At 41.1% G+C, this 19,275-nt stretch overlaps 1 protein-coding gene across 2 annotated transcripts in view; it reads left to right on the top strand.

Moving 5' to 3' along the window:
* Positions 1-820: 820 nt before the first annotated feature.
* The window catches only part of LOC126267565 (keratin, type II cytoskeletal 1-like), a 65,335-nt gene continuing 46,880 nt past the window's right edge, over positions 821-19,275 (top strand). Inside the window, exons 1-2 of one of the 2 annotated variants that reach the window (XM_049972868.1) lie at positions 821-861; positions 8,942-9,116. In XM_049972868.1, coding sequence (XP_049828825.1) covers positions 847-861; positions 8,942-9,116 — 190 coding nt within the window. In that variant the 5' untranslated portion in view covers positions 821-846. Of the gene's footprint in view, positions 862-8,941; positions 9,305-19,275 lie in introns of those variants that run through there. The other variant, XM_049972867.1, reaches the window with a different exon arrangement.

Genomic DNA, 19,275 nt, shown 5'->3' with positions numbered 1-19,275 from the left:
TTACCCTCTTTTGTACAAATGACTTTGATTTCCCCATATATTTTGACCCTGCGGCATGACTTATTTTCGGACCTTTGGGGTGGCTGCAGAGCATTGCAACCCCAAAATGCGATGCGTAAGATATACTAATGTCTACTCTTGAGGATCTCAGCAAAAAAATTCGAAGTAAACTAATTCCTTTATGGACAGTTCATGGAGGACAGAAGTTCCCCCCCCCCCCCCCCCCCCGGATTCGGCTGGGAAAGTACTACGGCGATACACCATCGGTGTGTATAATTCCAACGACGCTCTTCCTTAACAATCTGTAAAAGAAGAACGAAAGTCTGACAGCATACGCGGCCGCATACTATAATTTTTGCGTTCTCCTTACTGCAGATGATCTTTAGAATGTGGAGCACCATTCACTTTCCTAAACTGAGTGAACCCCGTCACAAACTTCGCACAACACTTGAACTAGAATTTTAAAACCACCTGCTCTACTTGTAGCCAAATTAAATATTTCATTACAATTTCTACATATGTAATGTGTTAGAGAAGGTGTTTTATCTCGAAGATCATAAATTTCGAGATCCTCTAGCCTCAAGGAATGAGCTCACAATAGTGCTTACCACACACGTCAGTGGAAATGGCTGCTTTTCCACAATACAATGAAACTCTGCTGTGACACCTGCTGCCTCCGGAAAGCACCACGGCTAGGAAATCCCCGCTGAAGTCGCGAAAACAATCCACCCGGTACACTGTTAGAACAGTTAATATTTACTAAACAGCCTACAAGGTTACGATACTGTATATAAGCCGCGTCCGGCCGCCAAACGCCACACGGTGTTGTCAGCTGCGGACCACGCCATGGCTAAACTGTTGGTGAGTGCCTCTGCGACTTCGCCACGCATATACGAATAAGTTTTCGTTGCCGACACTGTCAACACTTCGCTTAGAGTTACTGATCGTAGAGTACAGTCTTTAGTGGAGACGAATCTAGTATGGCTTTCCGAGTCGAGAGATGAAATTGTCACCATCTGACCATTTCAAGGGCGTTAAAATTATCGTTTTATTATGATGAACTTGTTTTTAGACTTACTTTGTAGCAGTCTGGCGCTACAGTTGAGCGTCTGCTACTGCTCCATAGATACTGATCATCAGCTCACAATAGTTACTGTCCTAAGCCACATTATGTCTTACTAAAAGAAAGCTTTATCCTCTTAATATCGGAACAAATTTCTACTTGAAAGAAGAAATAGAAAATCATATTCCGTAACCAGTAACAGTTTGTTATAGAGTACATAAAGTCAGATCTAAGATATGTTATACCTGTCAGGTGTAACTGGGTATTTCGCATATTTGAAACAATAGGCATTCCAGAAATTAAACATTGACAACCCTTCATTTGGTAAAAAGAATCTTATTTAACATTTTGATGATACATTGATAGCTTTTACATTATTAAAAATAATAATCCGTGGTTTAATACATGTTAAATCATTATGTGTAACAAAACATAACCGTATTCGTCGAATTCTTGGAATCAGTTCATTCTCTTGCTTAGACACAGACGAACATTAGTTACATTTACTGCACACGAATGTTGTCTGTCTTTTACAATTTGGTTTCGTGGCTGTGATGTGAGGCCAATGACGTATTGCACTAATTTGTACGGAACCGATCTTGTTAGGCCCTGATGCTTCTTGCGTAGTAAATTTGGCTCTGTACTGGCTGAAGGCCTATTTCTCTTCATTTTTGATTTCTTTTCCCTACTTACAAACTGCTACTGCTATTCAGAATTTTAATTATAACACACAATTGTTTTTATTACGGTGAATTTTGGAACTGCCACGTCCCTCTCCGCCTGTGGTACTTAGTTTTGAAATTTCCATTTCCATTTCCTGGAGCATAAAATCTGGGGATCCATCGCTATTGAAATAAAAACTTCAGAGTACTAGCAATTGATCAGATTTTACACATCACAATAAAGGTGAAAAGTAATCAGTCAAAAGTGTGTTGTAATCGAATATTCAAACGAATTAGTGGAAACTTTTAATAAATTGAAGTATATAGTGGTACAAATAAACAGAGATATTTGATTTCACTTCACGTGATTTCATCTCTTTCGTGCGCTGACGATGACACATAAACACTCACTGGTGCGTATTTTAAACAGAAAGTTTTTCTCCTGTTTACTTACGCGTGCAACTAGTTTGTTACATTAAAATGTGATTCATTTCTAGTCACTGGTACTATAAGCAAACAATTTTCAGAATTGAACTTACTTCCTTATCTAGCTGTAATTGTCCAAAGAAAGGCGATTACATCTCGTTTACGTGCGTGCGAGCGTGTGTGTGTGTGTGTGTGTGTGTGTGTGTGTGTGTGTTTGTGTGTGTGTGTGTGTGTGTGTGTGTGTGTTAGTGAACAACGGTGCGAACGGCAAGTCGCTCAAGGAGATCCCAAAACACTCAGGAGACGGTAACACAGAGGCGTTGGTAATATCGCCTAGAAACTGCACACACTCACTGGCACGTCTATGTTCACTTTTGCCGGCTTTACTTGACAGGATTCTACATTTTCTCATTTTGGCAATTAAATGAATTGTCTTATGTGTTATCATTGGATTTCTATTGACTCTTGCCTCTCTATGAAGGTGTTTCTCTATTTTATTCACTATCCATAGCCCAAAGCTACTCGTTCATCGTCTGTTGTATGCCTTTCCAATGTTGCAGTGAGTTGTTTTCTAATGCTCTCTTTGGAAATCTGAACTACACTCTGTTGGTTTGACTTACACAGCCCATATCTTTCATTTCCTATTCAGCAATTTCTTCAGATTCAAAATTCACTTCACAACCAATAAAGCGTGGTCAGATGTTTTGCAGTTTAAAATGTGGTTCCGAAATCTGTGTCTTCCCGTTCTACGGGGTGATTCCGTGAATACGTTACAAACTTTCAGGGATGATAGCAAAGGGCAAATGTATCAATTTGAGGTAAGGGATCCTGGCTCGGAAACGACCGAATAGGAAGTTACAAGTGATACTCGTGCTGATAATTCTCATTGTGGACCTATTCCGCTCCAAGTTCTTTGCTTTCCATTTTCTGGGAAGAGGTATTGCTGATCAAAACAAGGAAGAATAATCTATCACACGTGAGTTCGAAAATGAATGTCCTAAGAGCTGTGAGCACTTGTACTGTAAAAGAGATAAGTTTGGCAGTAACAAAGTTGGATGAGTAATCTTAGTTCTTAACTTATGCACATTAAAGGCCATGTTTACGGGACTTTTCTTGTTTTGGTCCGTAATCCCTCTTCCCAAATTACGGAAAGCAAAGAACTTGCATTAGAAGAGATGCACTGACAGAGTCTTTAGAACGGTTATTCTTGCCACTTTCGACTCTATCGTGTTCGGACTTGGGTCCCTCAACTCAGGTTCATACATTTACCCTTATCCATGATCGCTGACATTTTGTTACATCGTCACAATATATCAAAATCTTCCGGTGTCTCCAGGTGTTTTCCCACTATATGCCCTCATTTGATCATTCTTAAACTATCAGCAGTCATTTAACTGTTGTCTGTACCCGCCAGGTTAGCCGAGAGCGCTAATGCGCAGCTCCCTGGACTCGGGTAGGCGTGCCGGCCCCAGATCGAATCCACCTGACGGATTAACGACGAGGGTCAGTGTGCCGGCCAGTGTGGATGTGGTTCTTAGGCGGTTTTCCACATCCAAATAGGTGAATACCGGGCTGGTCCCCATGTCCCGCCTCAGTTCCATGACTCGCAAACATTTGAAGAAACGTTCGCACTATTTCATGACTTATACTAAACGCAGACAGTTGAGATACACTAATTCTGACCGATCGAGGTGGCGCAGTGGTTAGCACACTGGACTCGCATTCGAGAGGACGACGGTTCAATCCCGCGTCCGGCCACCCTGATTTAGGTTTTCCGTGATTTCCCTAAATCGCTGCAAACAAAGGCCGGGATGGTCCTTCCCTGTTCTTCCCTAATCCGATGAGACCGATGACCTCGCTGTCTGGTCTCCTTTCCCCAACCAACCATCCAATCACTAATTCTGTCCTGTGGGTACGAGGTGGCAACAAAAGGGAATCCGGCCACCCTGCGACACTAACATTCTCAAATCCACAGTAACAAGGCCGACCCCGCGTTGCAGTGGGAGAAAGGCCCCAGAAGATGATGGTGATTTAACTTTAGCCCGTGCAAAATTCTACTAGGCTGTTTCCCCCTTTATTCCCTTTTCCCAGTCCATGTTTCCTACTATGTTGCTTCTTTTTTCTGCTATTGAATTATAGTCCTCCGCCAGTTTTAGAATTTAGTCTCCCTCAAAAATCTACACATTTTATTCCACCTCATATATTATTTCAATTTCTTCATGATCTGCGGATCTAGTAGGGATATAAACTTGTACTATAAGGAATGGTGTTGCCTTTGTACCTATCTTGGCTACGGTAATCCATTCACAATGATGATTATTTTCTTATTCATTACCCTTACTTGATTTTGTGAACATAGTCCTGTACTCACCTGTTCAGCTGCCCAGTTCGTCGTGTCAAGAACACACACTAATTCCTACTACACATTCCAGTGAGCTATTACACATGTTTCTTCTCTGGTAGTATGTAGTTATTCCAGATGTTTTCTCCGACTTCATTTTTTCTTAAAACAGTGCTTCTGATCTTCCAAATTGCGCGCTAAATATAAGTTCATACAAATCAAAACAGCTTTTGCTACGAACATTAAGTGTTTATTTTTAATAATGAAGGACGAATAATGGTTGACTGCTGTACAGAAGACGAAATTTGTGCTGCTGTTCTCTTAAAAAGAAAATGTTTCAGTGACAAGTGTCCCTGAGCACGACAAGCATGCGTGATCAAGCACTTTGTGCAAATATGTACATATTCATTGTTATAGATACCAAACACGGGTAGAAAAGCGTCTATTTGTGCTTGGAATATGTAGAGATCAGATGACGACGATTTACCAGTTGAGACTGGTGTTATTCTTGTTGTGCCATGAAGAACGAAACGGGAATTGGGGAATACGGAGTAGAGACTACTAACCAATAAATAGTAAGAAGTGCCGACATAAACACAGTAAGAAGAAAATAGATACTCATAGTTACCATAAATGAGAAACGTATTTGAAACATATGTGATTCGACTAAGAAGCAGAATTCTTTTACCAGGCACACTACAATACCAGGTGAAAGATGTAGTGCAATACTGGGAAATCTCACTAACATAGGTAGTTAAGAAGACTCTAAACACGCGTGTATGTTCATATGTAACATCGAAGTATTGGGTTATATAGCTCATCTATAGCCTCCACAATTTGATAACCTCCTTCTATCTTTTATTGTGTCTTTGTAGTTAGCTTGCAGGAAACGTATCTCATTAATAACGACATATTTGTCTGCAACATGTTGAGTAACATTTGTTTAAATTAGGTATTATACCACGTATCTGTTTGCTTTGACGTTATAGACCTCCTATGCTGGAGCATTGTTATCAAGGCTGAGTTTCCTGTGTTGGAACAAACACTTCCAGCAGTTCACTATTGATATGCTTTATGTCGCTATATTTAGTGTCACTAAGAAAACTGCATCACAAGTGACGTGTGCATAGTTGATAAATTATTGTTAACAATGCGCGTCTTGGGAAGAGTATGTAACTGAAAATCCCTCAGTCCTAAAGCCAGTTTCAGTAACTTGCATAGCCTCGTTTGTAGGGGGGGGGGGGGGGGGGGGCTACCTGTTAACAAAACTGTAGTCGGTACGAAATAATTATCTGAAGATAGTGTGTTATGGAGAGGAACAGCCTACAAGTTGCCAGTGCTCACACAAGCGAGTAACGTTGAAGCCGTGCACAGAGTCAAGAATAAAAGCTACTGATGAACTGGGATGTTTACGCCAACGCATTATTTGTAACGACTTTAATTCGTTTCTTTCAAAACTAACTGCAGCTCATAAAATTTTGGTGAGGGACATGTAACGGAGATTACAGTTTGCACATTGCACAAACGAGCAAGAGGCTATGTTACAAAAATGACAGTTTTCCGATGATGACTACTTTTATTTGAGTGGTATAGCAATGAAATATAGCGCCCCATTCTGTACGAAGTACATCCCGACACGAAAGAGATGAGCCAACGAAATGTAACAGTTTAGGTAGCGATGTTAAGTAATGAACTGTATGGTCATTTTCTTGCAATGTCACTGTAACCACAAAACAGAACTTAGCCGTGTTAATCTCCAAACCACTGGTGGTTTTATTCATTTTTGCACAAGCTATTGCACTTAGTCGTGATCTTCGTGTAATGTCATAAAACAGGCCAATTATAGAAGTCTCACATCTAAGTTATTAACCAATGCGTGAACCCACACTGGCGTTTTGTCGAAGGAAGGTGAGCTGTGCATCTCAGGAGCACAGTTGTGTTACGATGTGAAACTGCTTAAGACTTTTTCTGCTGAATCGTCGAAAATTGGCAGCTGCACCTAGAAGAAGTTGAGAGAATAAACGCAATATTTGAAATACGTTATTCGATAGGGAGCACTTCCATGCTGTATTGCTTACCGTAGTTATGGTCTTGAGAACAAAGACTTGCTTGATGCAGCTCTCCACGCTGGTCCATCTATTCAATCCTATTTATCTTTGTGTAGCTACCATTTGTACCATCTGTTCATTTTAGTCGAGCCTTTCTTTCCTTCAAAACCTATGCCCCCAAAACCTCCTTGTATTACCAATACAGCCACGCGGAGTAGCCGTGCGGTTTAGGGCGTCCTGTCACGGTTTGCGCGGCTCCCCCTGTCGGAGGTTCGAGTCCTCCCTCGGGCATGGATGTGTGTGTTGTCCTTAGCGTAAGTTAGTTTAAGTTAGATTACGTAGTGTGCAAACTTAGGGACCGATGACCATAGCAGTTTGATCCCATAAGACCTTACCACAAATTTACAAAGATTACCAAAATGACTATTCCCTGACGGTTCAGGATGTGAACCTCTCCTGTTAGTAAAATTGTGCCATAATCTTAATTTATCCTCAGTTTGGTTCGGTACCTTTGCTTCACATGTTCGGACTACCTATCTAATATTCAGCATTCTTGTGTAGAGCATTACAGAAGCTTGCTTTCTCCTACAGTCTGAACCGTTTATAGCCCACATTTTACTTCTCTATAAAGCTATACACCAGAAAAATATATTTTCTACTTCTTGTAGTTCACTGCTTGAGAAACCTATTGTTTTTTACTTGAGAACTTATATGAGAGGCACTGAACTGTAACTGTATGTACTGAATCTTTTTTAAATCCAAGGATGATTCATTTTCATCGAAACATCTGCTGATGTTTTCGAATATTTCCACCATTATTCATGTACTGTATCCAATGTACACATAGGAAAGAATTTTCTATATTTTTATTGCTTTTGCGATGAATAGTAGTAGTGGGGAATCCTATTAAGAAGCAAATAATACGCACTAAGACAAAAGAAAGGACGCACCACGCAGAAATTATACGATTGGGACGAAAATCAGTAGGTTTGATATACCTATACAGACAAACAAATGATTACAGTTTCAGGAAAAAACTGTATGATTTATTCAAGAGAAACAGCTTTACAAATTGAGCAAGTCAATGACGCATTCATCCACCTCTGTCCGTTATGCAACCAGCTGTTCGGCTTGGTATTTATTGATGCAGTTCTCGGACGTCATTCTGAGAGATGTTGTGCCAAATTCTGTCCTCTTGACTCAATGGGACTTTAAAATTCCGAGCTGGTTTGATGGCCCTGCCCATAACCCTCTAAAAGGTCTCAGTTGGGGAGAGTTACGGCGACATCGCTGACCAAGGTGGCGCTTGCCAATCACAAAGAAAATCAGTCTTTTGCCCTGTGCGGGGGGACATTATCTTGCTGAAATGTAAGGGCAACAAAACAGGACGTGGAACGTTGTTGACATACAGCTGTGCTGTTAGGATGCAGCAGATGATTACCAAAGGCGTCCCACCCCTCTCTGAGGCGTCTTCGTACACTTCTAGGATGGTCACCGGGCTCAGTGGGAAGGGGATTAATCACCGAAGACAACTGTACTTCAATCAATGAGACTGCAGGCCGACGACGTGTCTGGAGACACTCCGGACAGCGCTGAGATACCAACCTTTCTGCTGGCTGGCATATGGCCCAACAGCCAGGAGTGATAGCATGTCATTACTTTTCATGGCAGGACACTTTTGGTTGTCATGCACGGCAACTTTATAGCACAGCGATATGAGAACGATGTTCTACGCCAAGTTTTGTAGCGCTTCATAGCAAGCCATCCTGGGCTTACATTTCAGCAAGATAACGCTCGTCCGCACAGGACGAGACTTTCTACTGCCAGTTTTCGTGTTTGCCAAACACTAGCTTGGCCAACAGGGTCTCTCCACAACTGAGAATGTTCGGATTTTGACGATCTAACGCTCCAACTGCTCAGAATCTGGCACGATATCCCTCAGGACGACATGCAACAACTCATTCAATACAGAGCCGAATAAATGTGGACCACCATATTATTGATTTGCCCAATTTGTGAACACTTTCTCTGGAATAAATCATCCAGTTTTTCGGAAAGTTAATCATTTGTTTCTCTGTATACATCTTCCGATTTCCGTCCTACTCAGATAATTCCTTCATGGTACGTTGTTTTCTTAGAGTGTCAAATCGCACGTAAGTGGACGTTAGTATTACACGTTAGTGTTATGTTGTTTCTACCACACCTGATAAACCGCTCTGAAGATAACCGACCTCTCATGTCGAAATCAGTAATCATTTATAAAAGAGTAATCAACACAAGTTTGTTTGTGTAGCCATCCACCGCAGCAAGCATATAAATACATGTTTTTCAATCATGTTGAAACACAAGTGGATTGTATGTACTTGATTCGATGACGCATTCACTATTTCTCTGTCGGCAGGCACTGTTCACGCTGCTGCTGTGCGTTGCCGCCTTGGCGCATGCGCAGTTTGGCCAGGGCGGTTTCGGCCGTCCTGGCGGAGGTTTCGGGAGGCCCGGTGGTGGTGGCGGATTTGGCCCTGGAGGAGGCGGCGGCTTCGGCCCTGGAGGAGGTGGCGGCTTCGGCCCTGGAAGAGGTCGTCCTGGATTCGGCGGTGGCGGCTTCGGACCCGGAGGCGGTCGCGGCTTTGGCGGGTGAACGAAGTTTCCTTCACGAAGCTCCTGCACCACCAAAAACTGTCCACAAACTACATCACTTCTTGGTTGTTGTTAATTTGTGCGCACTTTAACAGTTAATAAAACATAACAATCGTCACTGTATTAATCACTTTGTCGAAATTTCATTCTAAGGAATATTTAACTGAGGACTGAAAGAACCTCACTGATGTATCTCCAAGGTGAGAATGGTAAGCCATTGCTGGTGACGATCTGTAGTCGAGTCCATGACCAAAGCTTACATGTATCCGCCAAGCCAAAGCTTGAGAGCTTTTCAAGAACATTGGAGTGGTCCCTTCACCACAGAACTGCTATGGAAACACGAGAGACAACAGCAATTGCGCTTTCTTCTCCCATAGTGGGTCAAGACTTCATTCTACACTTGAAGTATCCTCCCCACAGGGCTGCAGTACAAAACTGTTAAGGCTTAAATCCTAGCTATAGGTGAAAAATTTTTGTTTGTTGTGGTTCAGGCACCCTTATAGCACAGAGTCATGACGACGATGTTCTAATCTTTTTTTTACACTTCATGACAAGCCATCCTGGGCTTACATTTCAGCAAGATAACGCTCATCCACACAGGTCGAGAGTTTCTGCTGCCAGTCTTCGTGTTTTACAAACCCTAATTTGGCCAGCAGGGTCTCTTCACAACTGAGAATGTTCAAATCTTGACGATCTAACGCTCCAGCTGCTCAGAATTTGGCATGAAATCCCTCAGGATGACATGCAACAACTATATCAATCAGAGTAGGGGATCAGGTAATTTTGAAAAGGCTAACTGTCATCACTACAGCCGATGTCAAAACTGAATAATTCACCTAGTAACGACAGCAAAGACGAAGCATTTTAATAACTTTCCCACAGCTGGTAGCCACAGTCTTTTAATCTTGTTACTCAACGAATCACTTTAGTGTGTTACTTTGATTGGTCTCGCTGACTGCAGTTTGTTACACTTAAGTGTACTGCTTGTGGATTTTTATATGGTTAACTTAAATTAGCTACGCATACCACGTAGCCCAAAGTCCTCAAACAAACTGAACTGGTAATGAAATGGGATCTAGAAATAGAAATTCGCTGAACAGAAATAGCATAATATTAGAAGAAAAATTCCTTATTATTATCCCAGAGGGAGATTTTTTAATTACAAAACAAGTGGTACCAGCTCTGCATAGAGACTAAGTTTGAAAACAAATTTTTGGGTTCTGAGAAACCAAAGTTAAGTGACACAGGAAATAACACTTATATATATGTGTGTGTCAAGCAGGCAGGATACAGAATACACTTGCATGAAAAATAGCAAAAATTTAAAAACTTCCACACATAGCTGAAAGAAAAACAGAAAGAAAATGTTACCTAATCAGGGAAAGCAAAAATTTTAATTGATGTACATGTTCGTTAAGCAGTCTCTTACAAGTAAAATCAGTCCTCAGATTGGGAAATTAGCATTAAGATTTTTGAAACTTTACTTACTAGGCCGCGAAGCAGCAAAAGGCATTACAATTCCTTGATATGCATGTAAAATAATGTACACGTCCTTGAAGCAGACTTGAACACCATCAACCATAATGTTTATACAAAAGAAAACTTGTGTTTCACTAATACACATACTCATAGTAAGCAGAGATTTCATACATCTGTGAAGCAGATTTTCACTTTTTGACTTTACACACAGCTGTGTAGCACCCTATTTCACTGATATGGGTAACCACAGAAAGAGAAAAATTTAGCATGTGCTCATCTGTGAAGCAGACTAAGGGGTTAACCAAGTCCTTTTATGAGCAACGAAATGTCAGGCAATTAAAAGGCCTGAAGCATACGAAATAGGCAAATACAGTAAGAGATCCATTTCGGTTGACTTCCCAGACAGTTACTCGACAAATTATAAAACAAACACACAGAAAACAAATTAAACTGACAAAGCAACTGAGCACTATGGAAACATGGGAGTCTACAACTAAGTCCATTTGGTCAGCTTTTTCTAAAGAAGATAAATATTAAGAGGCATTTAGATAATGGGGAAAAAGATACAAAAAAACTTCAATTTTTAAGAAACAGACACTTCTCCTGAAACTGATACCCTCTTACAATTAAACGAGTATTTGGCTTAGACGGCTTCCTATCGCCAGAATAATGATCCACACAAAAGCATCGGCCAAACACGGTCCATAGAAAATGTCGAAACAGAGTAATGTCAGAATAACACAGGACACTCACAAGTGACTCCATACGGAGAGGGTGTTCTCTCGCAAATTCCAATGAACATCTAAAAAGGAAACCAAAGCTGTTCATCGACGTTTTTTCATCAGGCCGAAGCGAATTATGGACAATGTGTGAGCCCATATCTCCAGCTACGGCTTCAGGAGCACTCCCAAAGTCTAACTGCAATATACGGACCATCACGACACAGGCAGCATAAAGTTGATCGAGCCACAAAAGAAACTTCAGGCGTGCAGATGACAACAGCTCCGAGGTACCAGATAGTATACTGAGAGAGGTAACATCCTAACAGCCAAACCCCAGCGATCTTGTCTAAGCTACCTACTTGCTCAAATTTCTTGTACAGCTGTCTCAGGCACCACCAATCGAAGCTGAAGAAAACCATAGCTAAGCAACGCTAGGCGACTTTATTCAAGCAAGGAATCGATATCGCTGTTCACACGGCTTGCAGAGGGCAATATAAAATGGAACCCAACGTGGCACTAAAGAATATTCGCAACAGCCTTGAGAATTTGTGTTCACGCTACGTAATCATTTTCTTCAAGTGGTCACCACAGTCACATATTTGTTGATGGACATTTTGAGGTTTTCCACGTCAGCTTATTTTCACAAGCATTTAATTTGTGATACCTCGCACCATTGTCAAATTTCGCCTTTATAGGCGAATAATAATTTACAAGAAACAGCATAAAACTTTGCTTATAAATGTCGAATTGTTTTTCTATCTTTGTTGTTATTTCATACCCTCACACCCCATATGAGTGGGGAGGCTGTAAGTGGTACAGCCAATCCACTCCTCAACCAAATGGCAAAAATACTAGGTGAAAAAAAATAAAAAGGTGAGGCATTTACAATAAATTTAAAACTTATAAAGGTGAAATTAAAATGGAAGTTTTGATATGTACAAGAGATATGACTTCTTGCACTCATAGTTAAAAAGAATAATATAAGGTAAAACGATACACTGAAGCACTGAGAATTAAAACAAGTATTTTCCTAGCGCTCAAAACTGGAAGTACCTGTCCTGCTGTAGGTGGTATGTTGTTAGAGGGGAAAAGGTTTATCATTGGAAAGGGTAGGAATGTGGTGGTATAATGATGGAGGACTGGTGTATAGTATCAATGGAATAGGAGTGGTTATTGGGAAAAAAGACAGGATGGATTAGAGGTTGCAGTGGTGAGGCTGAAAGTTGACCGGGAAAGGCAGGGATATTAAGAAAGGCAGAAGAGGAAAAATATGTAAGGGAATATGGGGAAGGGAAGGTAGGGGTAGCCCTAAAGAGTTAGGGGTGGGGTGGACATAGAGCTGGTAGGGTGGTAAATGTTGGGTCTGGGTTCATGATCTGTGAGGGGGAAATGGTTGAAGTTGCTTTGTGGGAGTACATGGACGGTGTGTAGGTTTAGAAATGGTGAATGTCTTGGTAAAGGTGCAGCAGCATATGAAGATTGGAAACTAGAAGAGAAACAATAGGATTATTCGAGCCAAGGTATCAGATGGCATAGATTGTTCAGGTGTGTTTATTCTGAGTAAGGAGAGGGAAGAATTTGATGAACTGATAAAGGATGCTTTTGGGGGAAGTAAACAGATGCAGAAAGTTAGGCAGAGTGTCTGGTGTTCCAGGATTTGGAAGGATTTATAGAAATTGGGTGAGGTAGAGATTGAGGCGACGGTCACATAACAGAAGATGGGTTGGATCGACGTTTTGTGGGTGTGGAGGGATGCAGTCCCAGGTTTGGCCGTTTAGTAGATTTAGTAGATTCGGTCTATTGAAGCCTTCCTGTTAGATGGCTAGTAGGTGAGGTTTCCATGTTATTTGCTGGACATTAGTTAGCTAGATAGGACACTTATAAATGGTAAAGCAGAAATCGTGGTGACAGAAGGTGCTGGTGATGTGTCCAATAATTAGTCTGGATTTTGAAAGCGTTGAGTTTGAGGTACTTTCGATTACACCAGGGGGTAAACTAAATGTGGTGGATCTTTAGAGATCACTGAGATTTCTGGAGTATAGGATAGAGAGTGAGGGAAGTCGTGTCTTCAGCAGAGTAAGGGATGTGAAATGGTGAAGGTTGTTTGAGCATGTCACTCTTTAGAGGAGACATAGGAGAGCAGAGGAACAGAGCTGAACAGAGCCTTTAGACAAGCCTGCAATAGAATAGAAGGTGTGGGAATTGGTGTTGTTAATGGTGACAAAGGATGGGGGGACATAATTAAGGGAGATCATAATAGTGGATTTACAGGTATTGAGCTGGTGGGATAGGAGATGAGTGAGATGCAGGAGCTCGTCATTAGAAGAGAAGGAGAGGCGGAAGCAACACTGGTTAGTCGGAAGGAGTTGGTGTTGGTTCAGGTTTTGATGGATGTGGTGGGAGAGGATGGATTCACAGACCTCGATAAATGCTGAGATGAAACGTATGGGATGGTAGGTGGAGGTATTGGTATGGGGTTTGTGCTATTTCAGGAAGATTTTCCACACTTCACAGCAGGAGCCATTGGAAAGGACATAGGTTTAATGGTAGCAGGTGTCACTAGGAGGAAAAGGGAATACTTTGTGGTGTCAGTATGCAATGTGGCCATGACTAGGGGATGTGATTCGTTTTCTGTGAATTACGTGTTTCACATCATGTGCTGTGTTTAATTCTGTTGTTGGTATCTTGTCCTAGTTCTGAAAGCTGGGCGCCAGGTATGAAACGGTGGAGTTTGTTCATTCACTGACGATAGAGAACAGGGAGTAATTAAAATTAGGGTCGTTATGGTTAGAGAAGATGTTGGAGAGATGGGATGCAAAATTGTCAGCTCTGCACAGCTCGTCAGGTAAGGGCTGACTGTTATGGAAGAGCAGGTAGTGAGAGGTGGACTGACGGCCAGTGGGACAGTGGAATGCTTTGCAGTACTTGGAAAAGTTAATTTGGAGCACAGACTTTGTCTGGTACCAGCTTCAGTGACTTTTTTGTACCAGCTTCAGTGACTTTTTTAGATGTCTCTCTGTATTTGTCAGTGGCAAATGAGTGTATCCTTCTTATGAGTCCTTATGAAGGAGCCATTTAAGCAATCGGATTCTTAGAGAATGATTCGACTTGTGGATGGAGAGTGAGCGATGGGGCTACATGGCCTTGGTAGGGATTTGGGTGGATATTTCACCTGATTAAGTCTGCTGCGGGAAGGTAGTGGGATGGGAGATATTGTCAGTTTGTTGAAAGGTTACGGGTGGCTTCCAGTTTGGGTTCCTATGGATTCTGGTACACATTTAAGTTGGTAACGGAATAGTTACGTATAGTTTTCCGGGTGGAGATTGGAATGTGTTACATGGGTATAAGGTTGTGTGTAGCAGATGGTGAGTAGAATAGGCAGGTGGTCACTTCGAGAAATATTAAGGACTATTGCTGTGAGGCATCATTGATTTTGGGAGAAGCTAGGATGACATCTGGGGTGGTGTAGCTTTCAGGACAGTGTGCTGTAGATTATGGACAGTGTCACCTTGGAGAAGTCGGAAAACAGGAGGACATTATAACTCGGGGAGAGATTTAGGAGTTTGTCTTTCTGACAGCAGCTGCAAATCAGGACTCCTTCTGTAAATATGTGATTGAAGGAGGGAGCAGACTGTGAAAACTCAAATGAGATAGGTGGGACCTCAGTCATTGTAGATATAGTGGAATGCGCAGGTCCCTGTACTCGCCATGATCTCAGGACCAGCCTTCACTATGATGGCAGGAAACCTGTTGTTTCTATGGGGGAGGTAGTGTTGAAGAGAGTGAGGGAAGGATGAGGACGAAAAGTTTATGTGAGGATTCTTAGAAAACCTGAGTGGAATTTGAGATCTGAAGATTTAAGGAGGATGGAATCTTCGTGGGGTATGATCTGGGTGAAGGGAGTGTGAGGCACATACTTTGTATTTCAGTTGGGAGGGAGTTGACATAGAGAAATTTGGGGTCAGAGAGGGATAGGACAGAGGTGTGAACAATTGTGAGAGAAAGTGCAGAGGGGTGAACAGTGCCCACATGCTAATTAGGATGGGGAAATGATTGTGATTGTTTGGTTACAGTGCTGGGAATGGGATCTGTACTAGAGCGCTTTGGAGGTTTTTAAGAAGACAGTAGCATGGAGGGAAGGTTGAGGAACTGGAGAAGGTGGGTTATCATTTGGGGTAGCTCTTTCCAATAGGCGTGAGTAGCTGCAGTTACCTGTTGATGGTAATACAGTTTCAGGCACTGCGATGGCAGCTCGGTGAGTTGCTATTTTGTCTGGACTTTCACGGGACGTTGTTGGCGTCAGAAAAACTGAAAAGGAAAGAGCTGTGTAAAGTTTTTCAATGTTTTCACTGGGAGTGGCGGGTAGGTAAAGGATGTAGTAGAAGAGTAGAGTAGACAAAGGAAGCAACTGCAGATTATCAGTAGACACTAAGCTAACCGAATGTGTTGTACAGCTATACCATTAAAAACGGCGATACAGCAGAGATAAAAGTGAGCACATAACGTGATGTGTTAGCTATCGTTGATGAACACTCAATGTCATTTCTGTCCACGGGGGTAAAAATTACAGCGTAGATACAGCAATCTCAATCAGTATGCCCTAGATCGATACAGAAGTCAGAGGTTTCGCGTATTGTGTGCTATTGTGAGTATATAGAAAGTAGAACGTTAATATTTCTTTGGAAAGTTGGCCACTGATTCTGTTTGGTGTACATAAACGAACTCTGAGTCTGAGATATTAGTATTGCTAGCAGCCTCGAGGGAACACGTACTGCAAGTACTCGTAGTTGGTAGTAGTCTCACGCAGCCTGCCGTGGAGAGCAGCCGAGCGACAGATCTCGCAGTCCGCTGTGACCGTGCTAATAGCGCCGGAGGAGACTTTGGTGTTAACTGATGATTTTTGGTAATTTGCCTTTTTCCTGCATGTAGCTGTTGCTTGCTTGTACACTGGAGGGATTTTGTCACATCTGTGTATGCAAACACTGAGAGTAATATTTTGTACCTCTGTTGAGAGCAGATATGTGATAACTGGTTGTAAACACTGTGGAATAAATAAAGTTTTTGCCAATCAATTTTTCAAAGAAAAGGAAAGAGTTTTTCAATGTTTTCAATTTTATGAAACAGTAAATTATAACCTTTTTTTGCGTTTTTTCAATTTTTTACTCCGCTTAAGGCTAGTTCATCAAACCCCTACAAACCATTCAATTTCTGTATAAAAAAGCAGAGTAGTTGTATCAGTAGTTGTGACCATGCATTGCCTCTGCATGGACCGCAGTATTTCTTTTGCATTAGTTTAGTATGTTGTTGGATGCATAGTATTCACGCAGTTGCAGTGCAAGACGTGGTAAGTTGTCTGTTGCATGCAAGAGCATTGTTAGTTGGTTGCTTGGTTTATTTTGGGAGGGAGGAGGAGCAAACCGCGAGGTCATCAGTCCCATCAGATTAGGGAACGATTCGGAAGGAAGTTGGCCGTGGCTTTTAAAAGGAACCGTCTCTGTATTTGCCTCAAGCGATTTAGGGAAATCATGGAAAATATAAATAAGGATAGCTGGATGTGTGTTTGAACCGTCGTCCTGTCGAAACGAGTCCAGTGTGCTAATGACTGCGCCACCTCGCTCAGTGGAGCATTATTTTGTCAGTTTTTAGGATATGTTAGAAAATATTTTTATAATCGTAGTAAGATACAAGAGAATTTTATTATTCATAACTCATAGAAATGTTAATAGATGTATGCCTATATGTTGTTCCCAGTCAGAATACTAATATTATCAGAGATGGAGCTTTACACATTTCTGTACGTCTTCCCCAGAACAGTAATAAATACAAAAACTCAATTCAACCATTTTTAGTGCATCAAAAGCTCGAAATTGTGACAAGGTACCAAATGTGTTTGCAGGATGTGCTGAAATCCAGGAAAACAGGGGGAAGAAAGTCTTTTTTAAATTTGGAACGCAAAGAACTTATGAATACCCTTTGCCAGACGGTACATTTTTCGAAATATAACCTGTGATAACATAACTACACATGTATAACAAATAACGTTTACTTTAGCTAGAAAGTGACATTCATTACTGGAGACAGCTTACATTTGGTGTCAGAACAGTTGTGATACATGCCTCGCTAGATAACATACAAAACATTTGTTACGTAAGAAAATATCAACGCAAAGAAATGTTAAGAAAAAGTGACAAGAGTGTTTACTGCGGCATACAATGAGAAATTGAAAAGAAAAAAGAAAAATTACGAGTTTATAATTTAACATCATGACCTAAGGGCATGTTACGTAAAAGGGGCTACTTGCAGGAACAGTGGCAGCAAAAATTAATTCCAGGGCAAGACACGTGACAGTAAAATGCATAGCCTATAAGAATGGTATTTTACTCTCGTTTTGTGGTCTAGCAATATCTTATGTAAAGTGCTACTAGCGGGCAGGCCGCTGTGGTCGAGCGGTTCTAGGAACTTCAGTCCCGAACCGCGCCACCGCTACGATCGCAGGTTCGAATCCTGCCTTGGGCATGGATGTGTGTGATGTCCTTAGGTTAGGTTAAAGTAGTTCTATGCCTATGTCACTTTTGACCACCAATGTTAAGTTCCATAGTGTTTAGAGCCATTTGGACCATTTGAAGCTACTAGCGGCAAAAACAACGAGAGGGAGTGATAGAGGTTAGTGGTAAATCTATTAAAAAGCATAGCAAGCAAAATCATAAGGTTGTAAACATTGCAATAGTAAACAAAATATGTTTGATGCACCAGGCGATATGACATGATAGCACAGTGATAAAATACACAATGAAACTACTAATACTTGATTGTCTAATGTGAACTGTTCTATCAGTGTGAAACCAAAATGATGACAGATACTCAGATATCTTATAGTGCAAGTCAAAATGTAACATTTTGGTGACGTTATTAAACATAAAAAATATAACGATACGTTATTTAGCCATATCGTCATCGAATAATTTATGATGTACAGAGCTAAAGAGCAGTAAAAAGCAAAGCACGGCCTTAGAGACCTCTGGAAATCTACATGTAAGTCACAAATAAGACTTGCATCAGTTATAAGGTGGCAGTTCATGATTGGAGACAGCCAACGCCCTGACTCTGAATTGTTACTGCAATAAAAGGCTTTGTCAGACTGCAGCCGAGTTATGAAGAACAAACATCAAACTATATTATGAAAAGTGAAGAGAGATGTTAGCTGTAGCAAAAGAATGACTTGCTGAAATAAAAGAACATAATATAACATAAGGTAGTAATCAGTTTATAATTTAGCGCAATAGACCTAAGGGCAGATTATTTAGAAGGTGGTGCTGGCAGCGAAAACATGGCCAATGGTCCACAAATTAAAATATGTACAACAGCCTAAAATGTTGGTTGTCGCTATTTAAAATATGAAGTGGGGTAGGTTGGAACAACAAACATGTGTAAGTAGGTGTGATGGCCACGTGACGGCAAAATATGTAATATATAACATCCCTCCATGTATGACACATATAACATGACGCTTATTCTCGCACTATGATTTGAGAAAGCGTTACATAAAGTGCTTTAGGTGAGTAAATAGAGATCAATGAGACAATGGCCAAAAGGTGTAACAGGTTAAGAAACAGGATTAAAATAAATTAAAATGTTTGAAGCCTTTAAGAAAAGTAAACAATAATTGTTTGCTGCAGCAAAGCTAAGCTATTAAGGTGTGAGTCGCATAGCGTAAGAATGCACAATAAAACGATCCACAGTTACTGCTGTATAATGGTTTGAGGTAGTCTAACATAAAGTGTGCGCCAGTGACAATGAAGAAAGAGGATGGGGAAATAACTGATCTTATAATGGAAAGATGCTTGGTAACATACAAGTGATGTTATAAAATAGTAAAAGTATAAAGATACTTTATTTA

Source organism: Schistocerca gregaria, chromosome 4 (assembly GCF_023897955.1).
Source record: "Schistocerca gregaria isolate iqSchGreg1 chromosome 4, iqSchGreg1.2, whole genome shotgun sequence".
Lineage (NCBI taxonomy): Eukaryota > Metazoa > Arthropoda > Insecta > Orthoptera > Acrididae > Schistocerca > Schistocerca gregaria.
The sequence above is the reverse complement of the archived record's forward strand: the minus strand, read 5'-3'. Positions and strand labels throughout refer to the sequence as shown.